The sequence below is a fragment of the Gopherus evgoodei genome, unplaced genomic scaffold (assembly GCF_007399415.2).
Source record: "Gopherus evgoodei ecotype Sinaloan lineage unplaced genomic scaffold, rGopEvg1_v1.p scaffold_40_arrow_ctg1, whole genome shotgun sequence".
NCBI classification, from domain to species: domain Eukaryota; kingdom Metazoa; phylum Chordata; order Testudines; family Testudinidae; genus Gopherus; species Gopherus evgoodei.
The window spans coordinates 1,169,518-1,196,333 of record NW_022060061.1 but is presented as its reverse complement, the minus strand read 5'-3'; the positions used below and the strand labels follow the sequence as shown (position 1 = coordinate 1,196,333).

At 55.3% G+C, this 26,816-nt stretch overlaps 1 protein-coding gene across 2 annotated transcripts; it reads right to left on the bottom strand.

Annotated features, from left to right (window-relative positions):
• Nucleotides 1–1,901: 1,901 nt before the first annotated feature.
• On the bottom strand, nt 1,902–26,642 carry LDLR (low density lipoprotein receptor). 2 transcript variants are annotated; one of them, XM_030546000.1, is made up of 18 exons: nt 26,456–26,642; nt 16,417–16,539; nt 15,964–16,086; nt 15,001–15,375; nt 14,227–14,349; nt 11,798–11,920; nt 11,353–11,472; nt 10,570–10,695; nt 9,863–10,034; nt 9,118–9,345; nt 8,764–8,882; nt 7,928–8,067; nt 6,976–7,117; nt 6,670–6,822; nt 6,188–6,361; nt 5,600–5,677; nt 4,897–5,054; nt 1,902–4,092 (listed from the first exon to the last, which is right to left on the bottom strand). In XM_030546000.1, exons 1-18 carry the CDS (start codon nt 26,529–26,531, stop codon nt 4,057–4,059), a joined length of 2,589 nt encoding a protein of 862 aa, XP_030401860.1. In that variant the 5' UTR covers nt 26,532–26,642; the 3' UTR covers nt 1,902–4,056. The 2 variants fall into 2 exon arrangements, with proteins under 2 accessions (XP_030401860.1, XP_030401861.1); XM_030546001.1 differs by having other exon boundaries at nt 16,417–16,536.
• Nucleotides 26,643–26,816: the final 174 nt, after the last annotated feature.

Sequence of the window (26,816 nt, the reverse complement as noted above, 5' to 3'; positions counted from 1 at the left end):
AACTTTCTTGTTGCATTTTGATTGTTTATATGAGCATAAAAGGAACTTGCTGAAACATTTAGAAGCAGGGCTGTGGAACGAGGCAAGTGCCAGGAGATCATTTTTGCATCACATGAAGAATATGTGTAGAAACAGACCACACACAGCTGGAAGGTAAGGAGGGGGGCCGGGAGAGAAAAGAAAAAACATAAGACGGGTGGGTTTAGCTCATGGAACCAGAGTTAGGACAAGTTTCACTTGAGCAGTTTTCAGGCAGGGTTTTTCCAAGTCTTAGAATGGCTTAGCACCCAAATCCCACCTGAGCTGGTGTTTAATTCCTTTGAAACATCCCAGCTTGTCTCTACTCGATTCCTCTCCCTTTCTCACTGGGGGGAGGCTTGGCTAGAGCTCAGAATCCCACAAGTCCTTCGTGAGCACCAGGAGCAGGGCTGGGCCCTGTGGTGCTAAGACCAGGGCAAACAGTTAAGAGAAGGATTCCAAGTCACTAAACCTGCTGCAGACAAGCCAGGCACCCGACTCCATGTCACAGCATTAGTGCAATTTTTAAGCGCCTTTCCCTTTCTGACAGGCAGCGCTCCTGGCTTTCAGCAGGAGGCCAGCTGGTGAGAGAGAGAGGGGAGGAGAGTAAGCTGATTTTTGGATGCACGTCTGCCAGGGAAAGGGAATGTTCTCCATGCTGCAGGCTCTGTCCTCTGGGCCTGACCCACAGCCTAGGGGGAGAGGCTTTGTCCATCGCAAGAAATAAATAAAATATCTCCTGCCATCCAGCACTTCTTGGTAAAGCCAAGAACTACATGTGCAATTAACATCTGGGGCCCCCTTTCCTCAGCAGCGCCCCAGGACCCGGAGTACAGAACTCCCCTCCTTAGAAAGGTCTCTGTATTTGACAGAAAGCCCTCAGTTCATGTTGGATTGAGGGCCCAATATTAAATAAAAGTTGGTTTAGGTAACAGAGGACAGAAGCTGCAGAACAAAACCTACATTCCGGGTACAGTTTGCAGTTGTCATAAAAGGCAACAAAGTTTAGAGAGGAAAAAAAGTTACCAGAGGGTGTTTTTTCCTTCCTTTAAGAGTCACTTGGTTTAAATAAGTACGTGTGGTTGGGGCTATGTGAGTGCAGCCAACCTGTGCCTTATTCTGAAGGCACATGCGAGACTTCGGGGATGCATCCGAAATCATTGAAGAACAAGCTGAGGTTTGGTTACAACGGATACTACAGGCGAGGAGGGGAATGAAACAGACTGCAGCCTATTCTGATCCATCTCCCCTGCAAGCAAGGCAGGCTGTCCCACAGCGCATGCGTCAGCCCTTGCTGAAATCAGCAGGAAAGTCATGCTCCCGGTAGCTAGCGTCTGATGACTGATCGTATTGCATCCACCCAGCTACCATCAAAATCCCTTGCTGGAGGGTAAGTGGGTGAGGAGTATAATTTTTTTTAAATTAAGTGCCAGGGTAAGGGTTATCTTTGGCTATGGAGCCAGACGGTCACATTTAAATGCACTGTTTATGTTGTTAAAGAGGGCAACTGACAGATCAATAGATTAATCTATGCCACACAGTTAATGATTAATATCAGCAAGGCAATTTACAAGTAGGTGTGCCTAGTGGGGAGATAAGCTGGAAACATGCAGTCTACAGAACTCATAAGAGTCTCCTTTGGTTTTTATATTATATATAAATAAAAAATGAAATGAACTAGTTCAGGAAAGCAGGCCCTGAGCTTTGAGCACATGCTAAGGTCTCACGTAATTCAAGCTTTCCTGAATTGAGAGTCAGAAGAACTGGAGGAAAAACAAAACCACCCCCCCCCCCAACATTATTTCCCCATTAGGAAAGGAGAAGCGACTAATTCAGATTCTATATTAATTACAAAGAGAAGGACACGGTGAAGTTTCTACTGATCGTTTCCATTCCAAAAATTTAATTGTTCATATTAGACTAGAAATTTTAAACACTTAACATTTAAAAAAAATCTGTGACATTTATCGACTGTAGACGACACTTTTCCCCAGTAGGCGCTGGTTGAGGCATGGAGTCCGGTCACTAGTGCAAACGTCCCTTTAGACAGTGAAAGATTTGATGGCAGGTGGAGACACCCTCCCCCACAACCTCCCCCAAAAAACAAAATAGAAAGAGGGGATGATGAAGGATGGAATTAACTCAGCAACCATGAAATCAAGAAAATAAATAAATTGTATTTTACATACAGGAAACGGCTCCAACCAAACATATACAAACACACACAGGCCATGGTGTGTGGCAATAGATACTATATATAAGCTGTACACGGCTATTTACACCCTTCAAAATAAGAAAGAAGTTGAATCTGTCACAGCTTCAGGCCAAAAGAGGCAAGTTTTTTGCGCTGGTCTGTAGCCCTTTTCCCCGGCCTGAGGGACCGGGAGCTACGCCAAGGCCGAAAGAGTTGTCCCTTTGTGAACTTTAACCTTTAGATCTCGTAACATTACGCCGGCTTCCCTGCAGTTTTATCATTACAACTCATCCGTGCAGAATCCCCCCTGCAGACTGAATGGGGACAGGACTGACTCCGATCAGAAAGGCCACATCTAAGCCCTGATCCTGCAAACGTTTGCGAGCAAAGTCGCCCCAGTGCAGGACCAGGCTATCGGTCCATATACAGCATAGGGAATGCCAGTAACTCAAGCACGCGCTAGAGCACGGGGAGCAAAAAGCTCCATTGCTCATGAAAGCTTAGGAGACTTTGCATTCTGGGTATTTTTGGTAGGGTGCAGAATCAAGCTGACTCGAGTCCTGCACTTTTTGTTTGTATTTTAAATAAAAAAGCCAGTTTCGGGGGGGGGGGGGGGGGGGACAGGGAGGGAGGGGGCTGTAAAAGGGATTCAGACTAAGCAGAATGCGGGGGGGGGGGGGGGGGAAAGCCGGCTTAGACGTTATCAAGACTCAAAGTGCTAAGGCATGTGGCAACTGTAAACGGTAAAATGAGTCAGGACACGCTCCTGGCGCAGGTTTCCTCCTGCCCTAGCCAGCACAGGCCGTTCCTCTTTGCCCTCCCAGCCAGACACACAGAGGCCAACGCAACGAGGACTCTTCGAGCCTGACCTGGATTTCTTCCCTGCAGCCCCCGCGTTCCGCCAACCCTGCAGCGCAAGAGGGTGGCAGAGAGGGAAAAAGTGAAAGACCATGCAAAAAAGTTACCAAAAAATACACAACCCCCCTGAAAAGAACCCAAAAAAGTGCAAGGCGGGTGGGGGAGAAGTTGCAGCATTGGAACCCGGAGATGACAATCGGCGAAGGGCGACTGCACCAATCGGCCCATCTCCGAGGAGCCATCCCGTTCAGTACAAGCGATGCCAGCGTCACGGACTGAGAGAAGCAGCTGGGTCGTGCCGTATCTGCCCGGGGGGCGGGGGGGGAAGAGGGTCTGAAGACTTTTCTTCAAGCAGAATAGGGACATGGCACGTGTGTGTCAGGTGGGGGGCGGGATTCCAGATCTAAGCAAACATCCATCCCCCAGAGGGGGCGCACGCAGACATACACCGAGTACAGACGGGATGGCAGCACCAATTTGGTTTTTAAGTCCCTGATACAGATCTGGCTTCATCCTTCCTCCCTGCCTTTAGTCCTTCAGTGAAGCTGACCAGCTGCAGGCGTGGGGACTCCCAGCTTACATCCAGAGAAGTCGTGTTTCTTTCCACCCACCCGATTTCTTTTCTCCTTCACACGTAAGAAAAGTTTTCCTCCTGTCCCAGATCAAATGGAAGAAAACCAGCAGGTACATCCCCGGGGGGAGGGGGGGGGGAAATCGACTGCATCTGATACAAAAAGTATTAAATATATAAAACATAAAAAACCCAGGAGTCAAACCAGATGCAGCTCCTCCCCCGAGAGCCAAGCGAACAGTGTGTCGGGGACAAGCAGCGCAGGCCCATCAAGTTACTCAGGAAGTGGCGCGGCGCTGCGGGCGGGTTGGACGGTCGTTAAAGAATCAAAGAAAGTCAGGGAGGAGAAAGACGTAGCGCGTCACTCCCTCCCGTGAAACGAGCAGCAAAGTCTGGCAGGAGGCACGTCCCAGGTTCACGCTACGTCGTCTTCCAAGCTGACGATCTGTCTCTGTTAAGGAAACACATTTCAGCCGTTACCAAAGGTTTCTCCTTCGGACAAGATATGGGGCAGGGATCTAGCTTCGCCTCAGAAACCAAACAAAGTGGGTGCTTCAGACTTCAGGGTTTGTCCCTGTTGGGTTAAGCTCTGACTAGCCAGGATGCATCAGCCATTGGGAAATAGGATGCAGGAACTTCTGCTTCAGAAATTGCTTGTGCTAAAGGAGAACTCCTCTTAGCTGCTGGCAGTCTAGGGGCTAGGACACAGTTAAGCTACTCCGATTCCAACTGGGTGGGGGGGCAGTGTATTCCCAGGCATCCTGAGAAGGTGTGAAATCAGTGAGACGAGCAGTGACTTTGCCAAAGCCCCAAGCTGGGGTGGGGGTGGGGGTGGGGGTAGGAACACACACCCAAAATAAACTTTTGGCAAAGCAGATTCCGCGACCCCACAAATATTTCTGAACTACAGGAGTCAATTTCCCTGCATTTTTTGAATCAGGGAACTTCGACCCGTCCCACGTGAAATGTGTGTGTGTGGGGAACAGCTTTGTGTCTATGCAATTCCTTTCAGGATCAAGGCAGCTGACAAAAAACCCAGAAACTTATTTGTCTTTTCAGAGTTGCCAACAAAGCAAACCCGTTGTTCTGGCCCAGCTCTGCTCAGGCCTTCCTGGCTGCCAGCCCTGCACGCAGCCATGCCTGCGGCTCCTGGAAGGCAGACTGGGGACATACTGGGATCACGGGCTCGCGTACTGGGCGGAACTCGGTCTTGCAGCTGGATTTGGGAGGCTAGCTGAGGCAGGGAGCCGCTTACCGACGGGTACGTGTATCCGTCCTGGCTCCGACAGATGTGAACTTCGTCCTCTGTCGTTTTCTGATAGACGGGGTTGTCAAAGTTGATGCTGTTGATGTTCTTGAGGCGCCAGTTCTTCCACACCCAGAAAGCACCAAAGGCGATTAAGCTAATGAGCACTAGGGGGGAGGGGAGGAGTGAGAGGAGGGGGAACATTGTAACTGCTGGAATTAAACACAAACCCCGAGAAGCTCTAGTCAATCCCTGTCCCCGTGAGGCAATGGTACAGTGGGATGTGAAATCCCCACGGAGCACAGAGGCCCCCCAACCGGTCCTGATTCAGCAAAGCATTTCAGCGGAGGTCAGAGCGAATCACCGCTGGGAGAGGAGGAAGGATCAGAGGTCACTGAGGTCTCTCTCTCTGGTACTTAGACCCCGCTGCTGGGGACTATGAGTGCCTCACGATGTGTTCATCCCCACAGCAGTGCTGCTCTTCTCCACTGCATCGACGGGGAAACTAAGGCAGGCACCCACCCCAGGGGTCCCTAACGCATTCCTAGGAGAAATTCCTTCCTGCCTCCAGACCAGGGCGGGCCACTGAACCCAATGGCCATGGCCAGCCACCTTGGCAGCCAAGGCAAGGAACAGCCAGGATTCAATGCCCAGTGATTTTGTTCGCAGAGAAAGGAGGCTGCTCAGGACAGCCAGCGTTTTAGGAACTTACCCAGCGGCAAGACAACGGAGAGCGCAGTGCGGCCGCTGTGCTTGTCCTGGTTGGTCTCAGCAGCAACATCATTGCGAGCTGGAAGAGTGGAGAAGCCAGTTAGCTGCAGCAGAGGGGCTGGAGCCAAGTGGCCATTCAAGACAGGATGGTTTGTCTATCCCAGGTGCTGCACAGGAATCCCACTGGTCACAACAACATCTGACAGAGCGACTGGCTGTCTTCCAGCTCTTCTGCTGCTGATTGCAGCAGCCTCATTTTACAGGTGGGGAAACTGAGGCACGGAAGCCCAGTGAACTCAGGCAAGTTGGTGCCCAGGCAGGATTAGAACCCAGGAGTCCCAACTCCCATTCTCCCCCGGCATCTACTCATGAGGCTACACTCCTCTCCTAGGATCGAAAACAGAAGCCAAGTGTCCCGACACCAAGAACACCCGGCTCTAACCATTAGACCACGGTGCCCTCCTCGAGTTGGGAGCATGACCCAGGAGTCAGGACTCCCAGTCCCCTCTGCTCTAACCGCTAGACCGCATTGCTACCTATGGTTCTGGACAAGGGAGGATGTTAGGGGGGCAAACAAAGGCATTCTTACCCTGCTGGGATAGAGTGACCATCTCTGACGTGGTGAGGTCGAGGCCATCCCCAGCATGGGTGCTCGGCACCCCAGCCGTGGCAGCCGGTGGCCTTGCTGTCTGCTTCAGCGCACTGGTCGTGGTGAGCAGCCGGGCCAGAGGCGTGGTGCTGGCGGCGGTGGGGACTTCCGGATCTGGGAAGGGAATTTAATACTTAGCAGTGGGGGGGGGGAGTTGGGGGGGGGGGAGAGGCTTCTCTGCCCCTTTTACTGGCAGCCTAGAGAGGTCAAGTGACACCCAGCATCACACAGGGAAAGTCAAAGACCACTGTGAGAACAGGACCCAGGAGTCCTGACTCCCCGTTCCCTTGCTTTAACCACTAGGGAACACTCTCCCTCTCCAACAGGACCAGGCTGTCTACAGAAAGCTCGGCACAGACACACTGGGAAAGCCATTGAGCTGACAGCTGGCCCCACAAGCATTGGCCGATTCCCCCATGTACCTTTGGAGCAGCTCCTCATGTCCGCAGCGAGGTGCAGGCCATCGGGGCAGGCACAGGTGTACTTGGGCGAGTGGCGTGTGATCTGGGGGGCAGGGAGGCACAGGTACTCGCAGCCGCCATTTGGGAGAGGGTGGTTCTCGCACCAGTTGATGCCTGGGAGGGCACAGAGAGCATAGGCCTGAGCACCGAAAGCAATGGGGTGGGGCTCCGGGGACAGATGGAGGGATTCTGCAAAGAGAACCCAATGCGACAGCAGAGTCCCACAGCCCACACACCCCGGTCCGAGCGGATGAGCGCCTGCCGTACCTGCCGGCTGCTGCAGGTTGTGATACAGGACAATATCTTCCGGGGAAAACAAGTCTTCCGCCACCAGGGTGACATTGGTGCCGGTCAGGCGGTTGGCGCTGAAGATGGCTTCATTGAGGATATCCGTCCAGAACACTTTATCCTGAAGTGGGATTTGAGATGGAGAATCAGAAAAAGACAACACACCCCCCATTAGCCACTGGTTCCTCCCGACACCTACCCACCGAAAAAACCCAACAGCATGTGCCAGTGACACAAGCAAATATTGAAAGAGGCAGACAAACGCCTGGCCTCGGTATCCAGAGCAAGTTGCATCACTGATCTCTGCATGGTGCAAGGTCCAGGCAGTCCCAGACCTTCCTCCTCTAAGTGGGACAGTCGACCCCATGGACTGAATTGGGGTCGGAGAGGGGCTAGAGATTTAGTGACTGGTCAGTGGCCTGGATGAACATCCCCATTCGGAGCAGCCCCTATGCACTTCAGCTGTAAGCTCCTGGGCCTGGCTTTTCCATTGTGTCTACACAGCCCCCAGCAGAACGGGGTGGTGCCAGACCAGATTGGAGCCTGTAATGCAGTGTCACCCCCAAAACATAATCTCAGTGCATCTACGGCAGGCGCAGGGATGGGGAGAGGCTTTTAACTCGGAGGGGAACGTTTTCCAAGAGTGACGAGCAATTCCTGGGTGTCCAACTTGAGATCCCCTAAAGTGGCTGGATTTTCAGGGGGCAGGTGCTCAGTGCTCGCTGGGGTGCAGGGGGAAAAGCCAGGCCTCTTTCAAGGTGTCAAGTGGGGCAGTCACAAAGAGGCACCCACGTCAATAGCTGCCTTTGAAAGTGGGGAGCCCCATGACGCCAGGGGCAGGTCCCTTGATTTTGTGCCTGATACGTTTAAGTTTCCACCGTGGATTTCGCAAGGTGGATCCAAGACAGAGGAGCTTCGACCCAAGACTCACCTCAAAGACGGTGACCGCAAAAGGGTGAGCCAGTCTCTCCTGGTCCTCAAGGATGGTTTTCCTGCTGCCCCCGTCGACGCCCACGCTGGAGATCGAGTGCAGCTTGGAGTCCACCCAGTAGAGGCGCTGGTTTACCAGATCTGAAATAGACCCGGGGCTGGTGAAGGCTCTGGAGGCTCCAGGACAGCAGAGATCTCGCAGGGAGCTGGAGCACTCAGCTAAGAGACATTCTAGACAAGCCAGACTCCCCATTCAGCCAAGCCATGGAGAAAGGAACGCGTTACGCTCCAGTCTGTGCCAACGCTCCCCAAAGCTATGGGAACAAAGAGCGGCCAGAGACCCCTGTGCTGAAACCTCCGTGTGGCCGAGAGGTAAAGGAACCTGATTTAAATGGGACACGTCACCGATCGAGTTGGGAGCCTTGCTTCAGACCATTTCTGGCCTTCAGTAAGTGGCCTGGATGGATTTTCAGACGCTCCCAAGAAACGCACTCCCCGAGCAGCTTAGTTTTGGGCTCCCAGACTTGAAAATCTCGGCCAATAAACCCCCCTCTGTGTGTTACTGATGCCCCTCCCCGCACAGCTCGTTACACTGGAAAGCGCTTTAAGCAGCTTATCTGGACTCTAGCCCCGATGGTTGTTCTTTGGCCCATAGAAAGGTGGGGCTGAAAGGGGTCACTGCATCACGGTGCCCAGGCCAGTGAAACCACATTGGTCAGATTTCCTTTGGTTTGCGATCCGTTTCCACCTGGGCTCTCCTCAAGGGACAGTTCCTTCAGTTCCGTGCGCACCCTCCTGGCGGGGAACAGTGGGACCCACGGACACCCCCCCACGTACCTAGAGTTATTCCATTCGGCCACTCGATGCCGTCTTGCACCAGGGGGAAGCTGTCCACACCATTCAGCCCGCTCTTGGCAATCTTGGCAGAGCTCCCCCAGTCCGTCCAGTACATGAAGCTGCCAGGGGGGAGGCACAAGGAGATTAGAAAGCACTGCTCACCAGGCACCAGCCAAGCTAGCGCGACACGGAGGAGACAGCTCCGACTCTGTCCACAGAGTTCAAGCCCATCTCCATTTGAATTCTCCTGTCAGGGCACCAGATGTCTCGTTTGTCTGCGTTGCTACGGGGATGCTCTGACTGCCCCTTTCCCTCCCCTCCCATTACATACGAGATGGCTTCAAGGCCACCTACCCGTGGCTGGGGTCCACCACGATGGCACGTGGCTTGGAGCCGGGCTCCTCGATCAGGGTCTTCCTCTTGGCGCCCTCCCTGTTGGCCACGGAGACGGTGCCCAGCGCCGAGTCCGTCCAGTAGATGTTCCCGTAGACCCAGTCGACAGCGATGCCGTCGGGGGCTCGGAGGCCGGTGCTGATCACAGCCGTGTGGTGGGTGGAGTTGTCAGCCTGGTCTAGCCGGGTGCTGCAGGGGAGAGGAGACGGGTTAGAGCCGGGGGGCTTGGACCCAGCGGCACTGGAGGAGCGGTACCAAGCGTGTCCTCGCAGCGCCAACAGGCCAGTCGGCGGAGCGTCAATGAACTCCGAGGAACTGCATCAGTTTCCGCCCACGGAGGATCAAGGGCAAACTCTGGCACTGGTGAGAAGATGCCAGATCAACTGTCCTGAGAACCGACAGCCTCTAGCCGCAGGACAAGGACGGCTTAGGGAGACGCGGGGCCAGCTTCCCCCCAGCCCCTCTCCCAGCACGCACCACCCCTCCCAGCCTAGGGCGGAGACCTCACAGGCATCTCTGCTGGGGCTCCCGGTTTCACTATGTGGAGCCCCCTCCGCTGGGAAATGTGATTAGCTTCTTCGCTGGAGGCTCTATCAGCTGGGGTGGCTTCCACACCCTGCCGGGTCGGGTCCCCCCTGCTCAGTGGGGTTCTGGGGCCACGCCCGGCACTAGCAGAGCCAGGCTGCCCCGGCAGAACTGGCTTTACCTGTAGATTTTCTTCTGAGACAGGTCAGACCAGTAGATTTTGCGCTGGGCAATTTCCAGGTCCAGGGCCACCACGTGTTTCAGGTGGGAGATGAGGCTGCCGTAGTCGCTGCGATCCAGCGTCATGCGCCTCACTTCGTTGCGGTTGGTGAAGAACAGGTACGCGATGGTGCCTGGCAGGGCCGGGAAGGAAGAAAGGGGCCATGAGACAGGCCCAGCCAGCAGGCAGCCACTGGGCAAGACGTGCCAGCGCTCTTCACGGACGGGAGGAGGGAACCGCCAGACAGAGCTGGAAGTTCACAGCGACAGAGACAGTCTAATACCAAGACACCTGCTGTCGCCGTGGTGACAACTGTGGCCACAGCCCCCATCCCACAGGGTTGTTTCCGCCTGACACCGCCAGGCGCTGGGAAACAGCCAATCGGTTTCTCATTAACCACTCGCAACAGTTTTCTTAAGCAAAATCCCACTCTCCGATTCCGCGAGAGTCGCCTTATCTTAAGGTAGGGAAGCGTCTGAAAAGCAGGGACTGCCGAGATCCAGGCCTGGCAGGCCCGAAACAGCCTGGCATCACGGAGGGACTAGGAACCAGATGCTGCATTGCACTGGGATGCAACCCCCCATTTTCCAAGAATACTGCGGCCTGGCCAAGACACAGGAGTGTAGATCAAACGAGGCATCCCCAAGAACCAGGAGTTGCTGACATACCGATGGCTTTGCAGGTTTTGGTAGTGAGGTCAAGCTGGTAGCCTTCGTTACATTCACACTTGTAGCTTCCCTCCAGGTTCACGCAGATCTGGCTACACGTATCGGGGCTCAGACACTCGTCAATATCTGCAAACCCCAAGAGGAAGCAGTTGAAAACCCCTCGAAACGCAAGAGACAGGATGTCCCAGCAGAGATTTTAAAAGAGAAAAGTTAAGTTATTTCTTTTTTTTTAACTCCCGGGAGGCTGAGAGCCGCATGCGTTTGCTGTGTCCGAATCCCAGAGGAGCATTTCGGTTTGAGATACTGAAAAGGGGTCTGCCAAGATAGACTGGGGAGTGGGCTTCAGGAAGGGAGCTACATTTACCACCGTAATAAAAACCGACTCGCCCCGATTTCAGGGCTAGGATGGCGGCCAGAGGTCACCTTACTCATCAGCAGGGCCCTGTTCAAAGGCAGCTGCGCTACATTGAGTCAAGCCACCTGCACAGCAAGGCAGCCACACGACTCTTCACACCAAGGAGACCTGCCTTTGCGTGGAATGTGGCCAGATCAGGCCCCACCCGTCAGACGGCACTTGCAGGCCACGGTGCCGTTGGGAGCGGTGCCTGGACTCTGCGCATGCTGCTTAGAAGCAGACATTACCCCTCAAAGCCACAGAAATCTCCCCCATGGCCAGTGAGAGGCAATTAAAAATACTGCTCCAGACTGGCCCCCGCAGCTGGGAATGGGTTTTAAAGCTGTATACAGCAGTTGGCAGGAGGTTGACGGGGATGGAGAACCTACCTTCACATTTCTTCTGGCCAACCAGCTGGTAGCCCTCAGGACACAGGCACTCGTAGCCAAGTTTGAGATCTTTGCATATGTGGGAACAGCCGCCTTTGTTGGCCAGGCACTCGTTTGTATCTGGAAAGAGACCGACGTGGCGTGAGCTGAAAAGCTTTGCCCAGCATCGTCACCTAACCCGCCCGTCCCTCCAAGGCCATCGATACACCATGCTGGCCCCTAGCGGAGGCGTTTGTAAGCGCGACGCTCGCCACCCCCTTCTTGAAACCCACCCGAGAGTCCGTAGGATCCAACATGTCAACAGCAAAGGTGAGAGAACCAATTGCAAGAAACTTGGGATCCTAGCTAAACAGAGCCAGCTGGGCTCCCCGGAAAGGACGATGCCCTTGTCTGGCCAGCTGTGCATCTTCGAGCACGGCCAATGTGAGACTGAGCAAACTCTTACCACACTCCTTGATGGGCTCGTCGGACCAGTCCCTGCAGTCCCGCTGCCGGTTGCACACTTTGTCCAGAGGGATGCACTCCCCAGAGTGGCACTTAAACTTGTCAGGCCCTTCGCAGGCAGTCACTGGAAGGAAGGAAGGAGATTCTCTTGAGTTTCATGCTAGACTTCTCTTGCAAGAGACACGAGCCCTGGACGGCTGCTCTTCCCCACTCAGCCAGAGCTGGAGAGCTCTGCCAGCGGAGCGCCTCACCTCCAGCACTGCAGAGAGGCCAGGGCTGGGGTGATCAGTCTTCCCTCTCCTCCAGCTAGGAGCTCAGCACAGCATCAACTCCACATGTAAGTCCCACAGTTTGGCTAATCAGTCATTGTCCTGGACCTGGCTGGGTACTCTGGGAGGTGCCAGGGTCCGACTGTCCTGACATTGTATTGACTGCTTGGGAAGGGTTTTACTTGCCCTCAAAGTTTTTGTTTTAAATGTGTAAGTAAAAATAAATCCAGAGCCAAAAATCAAACCCCATGATGCCACCTTGGCACAGGAAATGAGCGAGAAAGCACAGATCTTCTTAGCGGAGTATCCCTTCCCATCAGGCAGGATAAAGCTCCTTGACACCCCTCTGGCAATGGAGGGGTCTTCAAACTCTCACAGGTTTTATGCTCTTGAGGGTATTGACTGAGAATGGGAACTGTTAACTAACAATAGGCACATTAACAATGTTCCTAGCAGGCAGGGCTACATTTCTGCCTCCAGCCTGCCTCGTGCATAACAAAACCCGACCCTGCCATGCCAGCCAGCTGCAGTAGCAAGGGACAGGGACAGAGAGTCTGGCCATGGCTACACTGGAGAGTTGCAGCGCTGGTGAGGGGGTTACAGTGCTGCAACTTAGGATGTGGCCACACTTGCAAAGCATAGCCAGCGCCGCAACTCCCTGGTTGCAGCGCTGGCTGTACACCCGGTCGAGCCTCGGGTGTAGCGATTCCAGCAAAGTGTGGACCCCACCAGCGCTTTTATTGACCTCCAGGGTATAAGGAGGTATCCCAGAATTCCTGTCCACAACAAACCAGAAGAAAGGGAGAGCTTGGAGTTCAGCCAAACTGCTTATTTAAAAAACAAACACAGCTCCTGTTTGCTGAGCAAGCGGAGGCAGGCAGGGGAATTACTTTGGAATGTTCACAGCTGTTTGCTTGAAGAGAGAAACTCACCCGGCAGGGGGGGAGGGGGAAGTCCATGTTGAGCAGATGCTTATCTGGTCTGATGGCTATTTAGGAGTGCATAATTTGCACTTAGTGAATGAGAGAGGGGTGGGGGAAGGGGGTCAGAACTTTTAAAATGATTGAAGGTAGGCACTGTGTGTCTTCCAGTCCTTAGAACTTGCAAGGCAGGGAGCTGAGAACAGTGTCAACTCCAAAAATCCACTCTCTCTGTTTCCCCCACGCTCCCTGTCACATTCCACCCCACACCCCTCTTTTGAAAAGCACGTTGCAGCCACTTGAATGCTGGGATAGCTGCCCACAATGCGCCACTCCCAACAGCGCTGCAAATGCTGCAAGTGTGGCCACACTGCAGCGCTGGCCCTACACAGCTGTACGGACACAGCTGTAACTATTAGCGCTGCAGAACTGTAAGTGTAGCCATGGCCTCTGTCTGACTCTCTCATCAGCACACTTGTACATCCAGCCCCGCAACCCCTCTTCCCCTCCGATGGTGGTCAGTCACGCAGGCAGGCACACCCAGCGCCCCTCTCCAGTCTCAGGCTGCTCCGGGCATGCTGGAACGGACTTGCTGCCAGGGAAGAGGTGCATGTCCCCAGCAGATATTTTTTTGTTTTTCTGCCCCTGCTTTCATTGCCAGCCTGGGAATCCAGCATCCTGTCTCGTAGAGCCAGACACACCCGTCTGCTCCAACAGACACCCAGGTCTGAACCACGTGCCCCAAAACTGAAGCACACACGGATACAGGCAGTGAACAGAGCCATTTACAGTCAATTGTCCTGGTTAACGGGAGCCAGCAAGATTCCAAACCACCATTAATGGCCCCCACTTTGCATAATCACAATAGGCCCCAAAGTTCTAATTCTCGTTTCAGATACACGAGTGGTACATTCAGACAAACAGAATGACCTCACGCAGTAGATTATAAGCTTTGTAATGATACTTTACAAGAGACCTTTTGCAAGAAGCATTTCCCAGTTACATTATATTCACACTCGTCAGCATCCTGCCATCAAATCAGAGTGCAACGTCCCAGGAGGCACTACTTGTACCTGCAGGAGCTTGTTCAGCTAGAGGTTCTGGCCAGAACGGGAACTATTGGTTTCAGAACAGCTTGGAGAGCAGTGGTGACCCAGCTCAAGCCAGCAGGAAGCGCCCTGGGCTTGTCGAATGCCAGGTCACGCGGGTCTAATCGGCCGTGCCCGCCCTGCGCCACTCACCGTTCTTGCAGCCGACCTCGTCGCTCAGGTCTTTGCAGTCGTACTCCTGGTCGCACTGCCGGCTGCCGTGCACACAGGCCCCGTCGTTGCACTGGAACTCGTCTGGGCGGCACGTGGGCTTCACTGAGGGGACGGAGAGGAAGGCAGAGACTTGGGGACCCAGCTGCAAAGGCAGCCCGGCACAGAGTTTCCCGCTGCCCGGGGAAAGCCAACGCGGGTTTCTACCCCACTCGTTCAAGGGGTTTTATTTAAATCTGATCCCAAAGAGCACACAGTGTCTCTGGGCTGGAGCCGAACCCGGGGGGGGGGATGTGCCAGCTGAATGAGGGGCGCTCGCTTGCCAGGAGGCAGGTGGGTGACTTGACTATCAGATCAGCCACTCCCAATTCATCCCCTGAGCAGGGTCAGCCCAGGAGACAGGCAGGGACAGGGTCACTAGCTTCTGTTTGCCAGAAGCTGGGAGTGGACCACACGATAATGGCCCTGTTCTGGTCACTGGGCTGGATGGACCTTTGGCCTGATCCAGTCTGGCCGTTCATAGGGCAAGGTCAGGTTTCCCCATCCCCGCCCATGCGTCAGCCAACATGCCTGGGCCTGGATGTGCCCACACCAAATCAGTATGTGGGGCGGTTCCAGGCTTCTCCCGAGGCTGACCCGCTAGAGCCAGTTGGGAGGGAGGGACTGGGCCAGTAGGAAGTTTCCCGGGAGCCACTGTCTGGCCACCAGCCGGCAACAGGCGTCAGGCCTTCCCCGTGTGGCTAGCGCCCGACGTACCACAGTTCTCCTCGTCCGAGCGATCCCGGCAGTCCAGGCCCCCGTCGCAGCGCCACTGCGCATGGATGCACTCCCCAGAGCCGCAGTGGAACTCCAGTGGCGAGCAGGGCCCGGGGGCGGGGGCTGTCCGCCCGCCGCAGTTCTGGGGCCACTCGTCGGAGCCGTCTGGGCAGTCGGGGTCGTCGTCGCAGGCCCAGAGCTTGGGGATGCAGAGGGAGCTGTTGCACTGGAACATGTTGGGGTTGCAGGTCGGGGCAGGGCAGTCGGCCTCGTCGCTCCCGTCCTCGCAGTCGTGGTCCTCGTCACAGACGAAGGCCAAGGAGACACACTGCCCGTTGTGGCACTGGAATTGGTCGTCCATGCAGCTCTTCGGTGCTGGAGAGAAGGGCAAGGCAGGGGGGTGATCAGCGGCCCATGCCGGGGTGCGTGTGTGTGTGTGTGGGGAATTGGCAGCCCACACTGGGGGGGCTGAAGAGAGGGGCAAGGCGGGAGGGGGGGGGAAGAGGGTGAAATTGGTGGCCCATGCGGGGAGGGGGAGGGAGATGTGAATCGGTGCCCACGCCAGGGGACTGGAGATGGAAACTCGGCCCCAGTAACAGCTTGGGAGGCCGTTCCAGGAGCCAGTGCAGCTCTGTCTACGCCTGCAGCGGTTACGCCTCTGACTATAGCCTAGGCACCAGCCCTGTTTGACATGAAGCGAGGTGCCCAAGGTCACCACAACGCAGCAACAGAGCTGGGGATAGGACTCAGGAGGCCTGACTCCCAGTCCCCGCCCCCCCATCTAGCCACTAGCCCCCACCCCCCCATCACGATTCCCAGTGTTCCCCTAGACCCAGCCAGTCCCTCCAGCACCAGAAACTCCCCGCCTGCCTGCTCGCACACCACGCCATGCTCCGCCATTTAAAGCCAGGCACGCAGGATGTCCTGTTAGAGCTGTTGGCGCCGACGCCGAGCGCAACTTACCACAATCCCGCTCGTCTGAGCCGTTCTCACAATCCGCCTTGGTGTCGCACCTCCAGGAGGCCGGGATGCACCGGTTAACGCGGCCCCCACAGCTGAACTCCTCCGACTTGCACGTCACCGACTCTGGAGGAGACAACGAAGAGACACTGGGTGCAGGGGACACGGAGCTGGACGAGACCGCGATGCCAGTCCCTGCTAGCACGGGCTGTCCTGTCATCTCACCCCGGCCAGCCAGACCCTCCCTCCCACGGTTCAAAGCCTCCCTCTCCTTTCCGGACGGCGTCGATCCCTGACCAGTGTCCATTTCTTCTTGGGCCAACTTTGGCCTTTAACAGCTCTTCACTCTCCCCAGGGGTGCCCCCCTCTCGCTAGGCGGAGCCAGCCAAGCTCTGCATCTCCTCCCGCAAGATTGGCCCTCAATTCCCCGTTTGGCCACCTGGAGTGGCCACTTACTGCAGGTCTCCTGCCACTCATCAGACTCGTCCTTGCATTCCGGGCTGCCGTCGCACACCCACTTGGAGGGGATGCACTCGCCGTCCTGGCACTGGAACTCTGTCTTGCCGCATTTCTCCTCTGCTGCCAGGGAAACAAGAGGCTCCGGGTTAGCTGCGGAGAGGACAGTGAGACTGGCTCCCATGGGAACATGCATCAGGAACCAGTGGCATTGCCAGAGACGGACCAGACCCTACAGGCCAAGTTCCCTAAGCCCGTCGGATCCCCCATCTGCCTTTCTGCTGCAGCAGGAGAGAGAACGGGCCAGAGCTGGTGTAAATCAGCACAGACCCACTGATCCCAAGGGAGCCATCCTGATTCACACCAGCTGAGCATCTGGCCCCTAAACCCATCTGAGAGTGGGCAGGGCAAACCAAGGTCTCAGTATCTGTGGACACGAGCCATTATCCCAGCTCCAGCCGGATTCCCACTTTCCATGGGGATGGGCTCCCCAACTTGGGCGCATCCACATTTTAAAGATCTTCATGGCAGATGCAGGGAGTGGATTTGTGACTTCAGTGGGCCCAGACTTCACCGGTGTCTATTTACAGGCTTTCTGCAAAGCACCGTGTCCCCGTGTGGTGCTACAGAACCCACCCGGGCATTGCACGCGGCCATGAAGCATAACCCAGCAATTCCCAGTCTCCCTACGCCGGCTGAGCATTAGAGAATTGCTCCTCCAGCCTCGATCCCTTTTGCCAACGCAAGCAGACGCCTCGGGAAAAGCATCGCTGGAGAGGAAAGGAAGTTAACTCTCCTCGCCATCCACAGGAGAGAGGGAGCCGGTGTTCAGCCAGTGCTAAGAAATACCCTCATCAGACTAGAGAACCCCACTTCTTCCTGTGTCTGCCCACTGGTTTATGAACCACCCACAAAATTCTTTTCTAAGCAGAAGTGTGTGTTGGGTCAGGGACGACAGCATCCATGAAGGGTCTGAGCCAGACTGAGGAGGGTCAGACACGCTACTGCATGGGATGAAAAGGAACCAGAGGCCAGAGGGGGAGTGACAGAATTTCAGCAGATTGTTTAAATGTTCTCTGCTTGGCTGTGAAAGCTACCAGAGGAGCCGGGATTCTTTGGTAGGAAAGCAGGGTACCTTTTCTGCTACAAAGTTCCCACGTCTTGGCTAGTGGCTACAAAGCACGCCGCATGCACCAGTCTAAAAGGGACCCAATGGGGCCATGTTCTGTGGCGCTGCAGGGGAACGGCAGCACGTGGAGAACACGGGATTAAGGAGACAGAAGGCGCCTTGCTCCGGTGGGACAGAAGCCGGACTCGAGAACAGAATGGCTCAGCCCTGCCAATGCTTGCTATGTCTTGGGATATTTGACAGCCTTCTGGGGTCTGGTGATTTACATTCCTACCCCTTCCCCCCAAAATCAGCTTTAAAAGAGAAGAGAAGCCGTCTCACCCCCCGGCTGCTGGGGAAATCTCAAACATGTTAGCCATACCCAAGGGTCCTTCTCTGGCCCCCAGCGCCAGAACAGCTGAGCATCTGACAGTGTTTAGTGTCTTTATCCTCACAAACACCCCTGAGAGGCAGGGCAGGGCCATTATCCAGGTGGGAACAGAGGCCTAAAGACTGGGCCAAGGTCACACAGGGAGTCTGTGGCAGAGCCAGGATCTGAACCCAGAGATAAGTGCTCTAACTGCTGGACCACCCAGGTCATACACCAAGAGACTCCACTTTTGAGATCTCATGATTTCACGGGGCCCAACTCAACTCAGGATTGTGTGATCATAGAATCTCAGGGTCAAAAGGGACCTCAGGAGATCACCTAGTCCAACCCCCTGCTCAAAGCAGGGTCAATCCCCAGATCCCTAAGTGGCCCCCTCAAGGATTGAGCTCCCACCCCTGGGTTTGGCAGGCAAGGGACAGTCCCGCTGCAGGGCGCAGAGTTACACTGAACTGCAATGATTCGAAGAGACCAGGGCTAGCTGGGCACTGGGCTGTTTTGCCCTGGCAGGCTCTCGCACCCCACGGACCAGCCCTGGCGAAGCACCTGACTGGCATCTGACACACGCTGTGAAACACACACACACACATCTCAGGCATGAGCTGACTCACGGCGCACTGGGTTTTCCTCCCACGGCCGCTTGTCCTGTTACTACAGCTTCCGCTCTGCTGCACAGCACCGAGTTTCAGCTGAGTCACAAGCCCTCACTTCACACACGCCCTTAGAAGGCGGGAGTTGCCCCGGCTCTGTGTCACGGTCATCCCAGCGAGGAGGAGCCAGGATCACGCCACCAGTGCCCAGGGCTCAGCCCAGCTATTCATCTTCTGATAAAAGCTCTCAAAGGGCAAATTACTTCTCCTGCCTGGCTCCACTGCTGCTCCTGTGTTTGCCGGTCCTAGCCTTACGCAAACAAGACACCACCAGGCGACCGAGCCACGGAGACATCTCTGGTACAAGACGGAAACCCATCCCCTGCCTTCACACGCATCCCCGGGCGTGTCACCGGAGTTTAAATCCAGTGATCAGACGGCCTGAAGTAAAAACCTCCCCACACCCTCAGCTGGATTTTGCAGCTGTTGGTCCATTTCTAGTAGACCCCTTGTTACGAGTTTTATTGAACTGCACCAATAATGAGGGATAGTGGCAGACTGGAGCCTTTCTAGAAGTGAATATTTTCTAGCCAGCCCTGACCACAGCGCCCTTCCCAGGATCTGGAATTGTTACTGATTTGCAAATCGTGTGGCACTGAAATGGATGTGAGCTGGGCATCCATCGCAGCCTAGATGGCTTATTTCACCTGGCCTCAGAACAAGAGCGATCAGGTAGCAAGGCACCCCGGGAGGCCAAGAGTTGGCTGCTCGGTAACGTTCTTCCTGTGAAGGAAGAGACACAAAATGGCAGCTGCGGCTCCGGCAGGAAGGCATTGAAAAGTGCAACCCACACACCACCTCTCCTCTCAGGCACCAGACGCCACCAGGGACTTTCCTTCGGTTTTTAACAGGGCTTTGCTGGATCGGACTTCGCCCTGGGGAAGGTCACTGACACCCAGCTCCAAAACCCTGCATCTTTTGAGGGGAGTTGCAAAAACAGACACCACAAAAGGCCTGGGCTACGCCAAACAATTAGGTCGGTTTAACTACGTCCATCGGGGTGGGAAAAATCCACCCCACTGAGCACACAGTTACACTGACCCAAGTCCCCATGGAGACAGCGCCAGGTCGACGGATGAATTCTTCCGTCCATCTAGCTACCTCTTGGAGGGGGATCACTGGTGCTGAGGGGAGACTCTCTACTCTGCACGAGTGTTTTAAGGGTCAGACGCGGTTGTTGCTACACAGACGTCAGCTGATGGGCAGAAGGATCCAAGAAAGCAAATGGCATCTGCATCCAGGGAAGCCAGTTCTCAGCAACGTGACGGTCACTTAATGCGGTCCAAAGCCTTGGACATCAACCTCTAGAGCTATCCACTTTAACCCCACACAGCCATGCCAAATGCTAAACCCTTGAGGAATCAGAGGCCAGGCTTCTGTCCTACGACCGCCCAGCAGGAGCTCGCAGCTCTGTCCGTTACTAGGTCAGACGCATCAAAGTGGTACTCAAGAGACTTCCCTTGGTTTCACTTCACTTTGGAGACACCGCCGTTTCCCTATTCGATGCTGCCTGGGAACATCCATGCACTTCTTTAGCTTTGGGGCTGCTCCCACAGCAGAGCTAAGGCCACCAGGATCAGGGCTCGAGTACTTCCACTCGCCTGGTGGGGAGCTTTTAGGGGCGCATCGCCAAGTGGCGCGTCACTTGCAGATTTCAACGTTTTCCGCCCCTCGCATTCCTTAATTGTGAGAACCGTACAGCGCTGCCACACCACTGTAATTTTTTTTTAAACCCTTTTAATGAATTAAATCTGTGAATGTAAAAATTCCAGGGCGATCTGGGATGAGATGCTAGAGCTGGGCAAGTGATAGACACAACAGCTGTCAAATAAAAGCTGAGAAGAATCACAAAATTCATTGAACGAGTTATTGGACATGGTAATGCTGAGCCGACAGAGCTTTGATGTGGGAAACTGGCAGGGCACAAGCAAGGTTATTAGAAGGGTTGTCAGGCACAATTTGCAACAGCGCTGCCAGTAAAGGCAGCCTACTTCCCTTTAACCCATTAGCGCGACCCCAGCAAGAGATGGAGGCTGCTTGAAAGAGTACTTCAGCCAACGCACTGCCAGAGAAAGCCACTCATTCTGCTTTGCCCAGTGAGGCCCCGTCCGTCGACGTTTCCACCTCTTTGTACGGTTGGTTGTACAGCGAGGGGTGAAGCCTGACCGCCAGCACCGTGCTAGCGATTTACGTTCTACACGACTGAACCACGGCGCACCATTGTATTGCTGTGCCAACAGAAAACTGGAAGGCACTGAGGCGACTTTTCGACCACTGAGCCCCAGGAGAGGAGAGTCAGATGACAAGACTCTCTGAACTGATTTTCTGAACGCAGCCTCCGGGCACCCAGCATCCCATCGAACCATGGTCAACTGACCCTGGGAGTGGGTGGTTTAGAGATGGTATTTTGGGCTTTAAATGGAAGAGACGCTCCCAAATTGGCCAGAACAGACACACATCTGGGAAACCCTTCGAAATTTACATTAAAAAGTTTAAGCAACTCAAACCCACACCCCCCCCAAAAAAAAACCCTCTTCCTTTTCAAGTCGACATCCTCAATTATCTTCCCTAAAAATCAAATAAAAAAATTAATTTCTTGTTTCTAGGACCAGGTGAGAAAAATATATATGTTGCCACTAGGCAATAATTCCTTTTGCTCTCCACGCTCTGTGCAGACAGCAGATGCGTGTGGTATGACAACAATCTGCAAACTGTGATGTTCTGTTTGCTCCTGCTGTAGATTTAGGGCTGGATTTTTTTTTTGGCAGCTCAAGTCACCCTTTCACATGACAGCCGATTTCTAGCCCACTTCCACAGCAGGTTCCACTTTGCTACAGACTGTTAGCAAGTCCTGGTTATAGAAGCCTGTAGCTACTCTCCAGTTCAGCTGTCTCACGTCACAAGCTCAGGATACAATATCACTCCAGCCCCTGCCTAGTTTGTAAGAATGCCTGGAATATGGTCAAATTCCTCAAATCGCTGGCAAAGCCAACTGCAAAGCCCCTTTGCCTGGCACGGGAGTCTGGAGCATCACCCCCATGTAGCAACAGCATCATGCCCTCGACAGCGCCTGGACAGATGAATGAGTAACACTCACTCCAGAGCCTGTACTCGATCCAAAAAGCCATGTGCATTCATTCGTGGCATTTTGCTGTGGGTCGCACTGGAGCAGGAGCAATTGAAACCCAGCGTGTTGCCATTCAGCCTTCAGAAGGAAGCTGAGCAGCAAGGGAACGGATCCAGAGGGCCTGGAATCCTTTCCTGGAATCACACTCCAGAAGACCAAGGGCACTAGGCAATTAGCCCAGCTGGCAGAAGTCCAGGGTGGGGGAAGAAGGAAATCAGGAACAGCTCATAAGGCCATAGCCGAGTCATTACAAGGTAACTGTGTAATGACTCTACAGACTTTGTCACCCGAACTCGGGTGCCTCTGTAAATCTGGTACAGTCAATGGGAGACAGACGCCTAGAGGAATTTACAGGAGAACCTATCAGCATCTCTAGGTGCATGAGTTTAGCCCTTTGTCTAACCTTATGCCCGCGCAGTTTGGCTCCGGGGAGAAGCAGCCCCAGATTCGACAGGCAGTCTTTTGTGGAAACTCTCTACACAATAGGGAAATCCCAGATGAGCAATGAGTTTCCTTTCCTGCTGAATGAAACACCCTACACTCATTACAGCTTATCCAGGACACTCCCAATTTACAGCAGTGTTCGCTATCCAGATCCAGTGTTTGCACCCAGGGGAGGCTGTGGATTTTTGGCTACAGAGATAGTTGGGAATACATGGCTATGCTAAGTATCAGAGGGTAGCCGTGTTAGTCTGGATCTGTAAAAGCAGCAAAGAATCCTGTGGCACCTTATAGACTAACAGACGTTTTGGAGCATGAGCTTTCGTGGGTGAATACCCACTTCTTCAGCACATGCATCTGAAGAAGTGGGTATTCACCCACGAAAGCTCATGCTCCAAAACGTCTATTAGTCTATAAGGTGCCACAGGATTCTTTGCTGAGTACAAGTGCCCATTCCCTGGCTGAAGGGAGCAGCACCTGAGGAGAGGGCTGTGTAAAAACACCCCATGCAGGAGTGAACTCCTGGGGTGGTGAGAGATCCTGAACTAAACCCATGCAAATCTCAGGCCAGGAGCATTTAGAGACCTAGCAAATGCTTCTAAAGCACCAACATGCAAACTACACTGCTAGACACTCAAGAACGCTGAATGTGAAATTTTGCCAGGCACTCGATTTTGCACAAAAATGGGGCAGTGGTGTCATAAAAAGACTGCAGCGAAACACCACTCAGGGTAAGCAAGAAAACGCCCATCTGACACTCTAAGCAACAGGCATTTGGGTGCAGACAAAGCCCTTCCGAACACTGAGGTGCAGGATGCTGCCAAGTCAGAAAGGTTTAGCCCCTTACACTGGTGTACGCAAGGACACAAGACGAAGCACCAAGCACTCTGGGGGTGACACGGAAATGTGCCGGTGTACCAGGACCAGGCCTGGAGGGGTCACATTGGTAACAGCCCTGGGCATTTCCAAGCAGGGCCCCTCGGACACACACTGCTGTAGAGAAATCTCTGTATTAACTATCTCTATAAATCTTTATAACGTTGCATTGTGTTATTTTGTATTAAGTATCTTTCTGTATTAAGTATCTTTATGACATTGCATCTGTCATGATGTTATTTTGTATTTCATATGACTTGGCATTGTGCCTCTTTATTTTCAAACAACTTTGTATTAGATCCCTATATAGAAAATTGGTAGAAAACTTTGTATCAAATGTTATAGCCCCTAAGGATAGTATAGTTAAAGTAAGAGAAAACATATGCCTTTTTGCTAGAAGTAGAATAAGATCTTCCCCTCACTCTGTAATCAATTGCTCTATTGACTGAATGAGGTGTGAATGAGTGAGGCTTGGAAGACACCCACCTCCAGACAGCTACAACAGTTGAAGAGGGAATGGGAGCCAGAGCAAAGGACAATATAATTTGTCAAGTGGGCCCAATAAAGAAGAGCGGACATATTGACGGCCTCAGAGACAGAAGCAAGCACCTTCTTTAGAAAACACCCTCTTTGAGCAGCATTGGGACAACACCCAGAGAAAAGCAGCACAAAGACCAACGGACACAGACCCAGATTTTGAATCTGGTCTAGATTTGCATAAGAGGGAAGCTGCTATAAATGCGAGGTGTCTTGCAGAAGGACCCCGGGTCTCCTCTTGTCACCATCGGAGCATCAATCCGGATCGGCAGAAGCCTGGCTCCACCCCTCCCCCATCTAACTCACCTGGCCAGTGCAATTAAGGGGAGCAACTAGTTGGTAACAACAGCAAGACGGAGTGTGTTTGTGTCTGTGTGTGTGCGTGAATGCATGACTGTGATATATATCTCATATGCATATCAGAGTATTACTTGATAACTGTATTACTAATAACTGTGGCGTTTTGCCTTAATCCCCCTGAAAAGATCCTGTATAGTACTTTGAGTACAACACTGCAGGCTGCGGGACAAGGGGTTTTGCACTCAGGGCCATGATCCTGAAGCTTGTTTATGGATTTTAAGAATCCGTGACTAAGGACAACTCCAGGCTCCAGCTCCCCAGGGCCCTGCCGCAGTCAGGGCAACCATCCCCGACATGATATCGGGATCAGCCACAACCCCAAGTCAGCAAAGGGGTCGGGCCCCAGGTCCCACTCCCCCTGGCTCGGGGGCGACTCTGGCTGGGGCGGGGGGGGAGACACCTGCACCATGGGGCTCTTGGGGGAGGCAGCCCTGGGTTTATGGGGGGAAGAGAATAGGATGGGGGGTAAATACACACTGGGGGGCTCATGTGGGGAGGGGGGTTAATGCAGACACTGGAAGGGGCTGTATGGGGGGGTCACAGAGAGAACCTGGGGGGTCAGGGGTTCATGTGGGGAGGGTGGTTGTCATGGGGGGTGTGTCCTAGGCTGGGCTCCGCCCACCTCAGCTGCCATTGGCCAAAGGGGGAGGGCCACCCGGGTGGCCAGTTGCAGCCACAGCCAATGAGCGAGGGGAGAGCCCAGTGCGCTCAGGCTGGGGTGGAGCGGGGCCCCGCCCCCTTCCCGCCCACCTGGTGGCCCCGCCCACCCAGAGCCATGTTCTCCAGTCCCCGCCCCCCCCGTGTGAAACCCTGTTACCCCCAGAGCTCCCCCCCCAGACCAGGCACCCCTCCCCCTCAGAGCCCCGAGACCCCCCCATTCACCTCATCCCCACCAGGGACCCTCCACCTTACCCCCCCCTCAGAGCCCCCAGAACAGCCACCCTGCCCCCCAGGTCCCCAGCATGCACCCCCAGCCCCCCCATTCGCTCACAGCCCCACCAGAGACCCTCCACCTTACACCCCCCTCAGAGCCCCCAGAACAGCCACCATGCCCCCCAGGTCCCCAGCATGCACTGCCCCAGGCCCCCCATTCACCTCATCCCCACCAGGGACCTTCCACCTTACCCCCCCTCAGAGCCCCCAGAACAGCCACCATACCCCCCCAGGACCCCAGCATGCACCCCCCGGACCCCCCATTCACCTCATCCCCACCAGGGACCTTCCACCCCCTCAGAGCCCCCAGAACAGCCACCATACCCCCCCAGGTCCCCAGCATGCACCCCCCAGCCCCCCCATTCACCTCATCCCCACCAGGGACCCTCCACCTTACACCCCCCTCAGAGCCCCCAGAACAGCCACCATGCCCCCAGGATCCCAGCATGCACCCCCAGCCCCCCCATTCACCTCATCCCCACCAGGGACCCTCCACCTTACCCCCCCTCAGAGCCCCCAGAACAGCCACCATACCCCCCCAGGTCCCCAGCATGCACCCCCAGCCCCCCATTCACCTCATCCCCACCAGGGACCCTCCACCTTACACCTCCTCAGAGCCCCCAGAACAGCCCACCATGCCCCCCAGGCTCCCAGCATGCACCCCCAGCCCCCCCATTCGCCTCAGATCTCCACCCAGCACCCCCAGCTCCCCACCAGAACAGCCCCACCCAGTATCCCCCGTTGGCCTCAGAGCCCCACCAGGGACCTTCCACCCCCTCAGACTCCCCCGCGCCCCTGGCGAGATGCCACGGCCAGCCCCCCTCCCCCCGAGACCAGCCAGGGGTCATCAGCTGGGTCCTGCAGCCCTTCCCTTCGGGCCCAGCTCCCGAGCTGCCTTCGGGCTCCTAACTCCCCTCGACGGCACTAGGGGTTGGGGCGCGCCTGGCGCAGCCCGAACTCCCCAGTTCAACCCACAGGCGCGTCCCCGCTGCATCCAGCCACAGCTGATCAGTAACTCATTGGGGGGGGGCTGACCCCTCCTTCAGAGAGCCCCCCCTGCCCCGCAGCAAGATCTAGGGTTTGAGTCGGCGCTCGGGTGTCAATCCGGAGTAAGTCACTCGGTTCGAGTCCAGCCGCGGGGAGCCATGGGTGTAAACGGGATGAGAACACAAGCAACAGGTGGAGACAGATGGGCTCGGGGGGTTTCCACCTGGGTTAAGGGGTGGCTGAGGGGGGGGAATCCAACTGCACCCCCACCCAGACGGGCAGAGCCCCCCCAGACTTCCCAGCCCCGCCCTAGCCAGGTGCCCCCACCCTCCTCCGGAGAGTGAATGAGAAACACACCAGGGAGGAAGCGGTTTCACAGGAACCGCCCCCCCCCGAGGCAATGGGGTTAGAAAAGCCCCCCCACCCTGAGAAAAGCGGGGTCCCCCCATCTCGCTGCAGCGATGCTGGGAAAGCAGAGGGGGGAGTCCCGGCCAGGGGGGCTCCAAGCCCCATTACCCTGGGAACCGCCCAGTCACCCCTTTCCCCCCAGCCCCGCGCCCCACGTGCGCCCCCAGAGCTGCAGCCAAACCGGGCACTTCGGAGCCCCCCCCCCCGCCCAGGCGGGCTCTTACCGGAGCTCGCAGCGAGCCCACGCAGGGCGAGGAACCCCAGAGCCAGCAGCGAAGCGGCGACCCCTGCCCGTCCCATGCTCGCGTGGCCCGCGGGCGCTTTTCGGTCTCGCGTGGGGCTGGGGCGTCCCTGGGTGCGTTAATCCGGAGCCGGGCAGACGGGAGCCCTGGCCGCTTGCAAGCGCGTGTGGGGCCGGGGAGTCGCATTTCAATGGGCTGCGGAGGGGAGGGGTTTAGAGTGGGGTGATTTTCAAACCGCTCCACATCACGGGCGGGGGCGGAGCCGGGAACGCACGATGTGACATCGGCCATTTAAGCCTTTCCACCCACCCCCGCCCCTCACCCTGCCCTTAGGGCGGGAGCT

Excerpts from the sequence above, each read along its gene's own strand:
- LDLR (XM_030546000.1), bottom strand. The coding sequence starts at position 26,531 with ATGGGACGGGCAGGGGTCGCCGCTTCGCTGCTGGCTCTGGGGTTCCTC. Across the intron at positions 15,376-15,963 it reads CTCAGACGAGCGGGATTGTG|CACCGAAGAGCTGCATGGAC; the intron begins GTAAGTTGCGCT and ends CCTTCTCTCCAG. Across the intron at positions 8,068-8,763 it reads GCCGAATGGAATAACTCTAG|ATCTGGTAAACCAGCGCCTC; the intron begins GTACGTGGGGGG and ends GGTCTATTTCAG.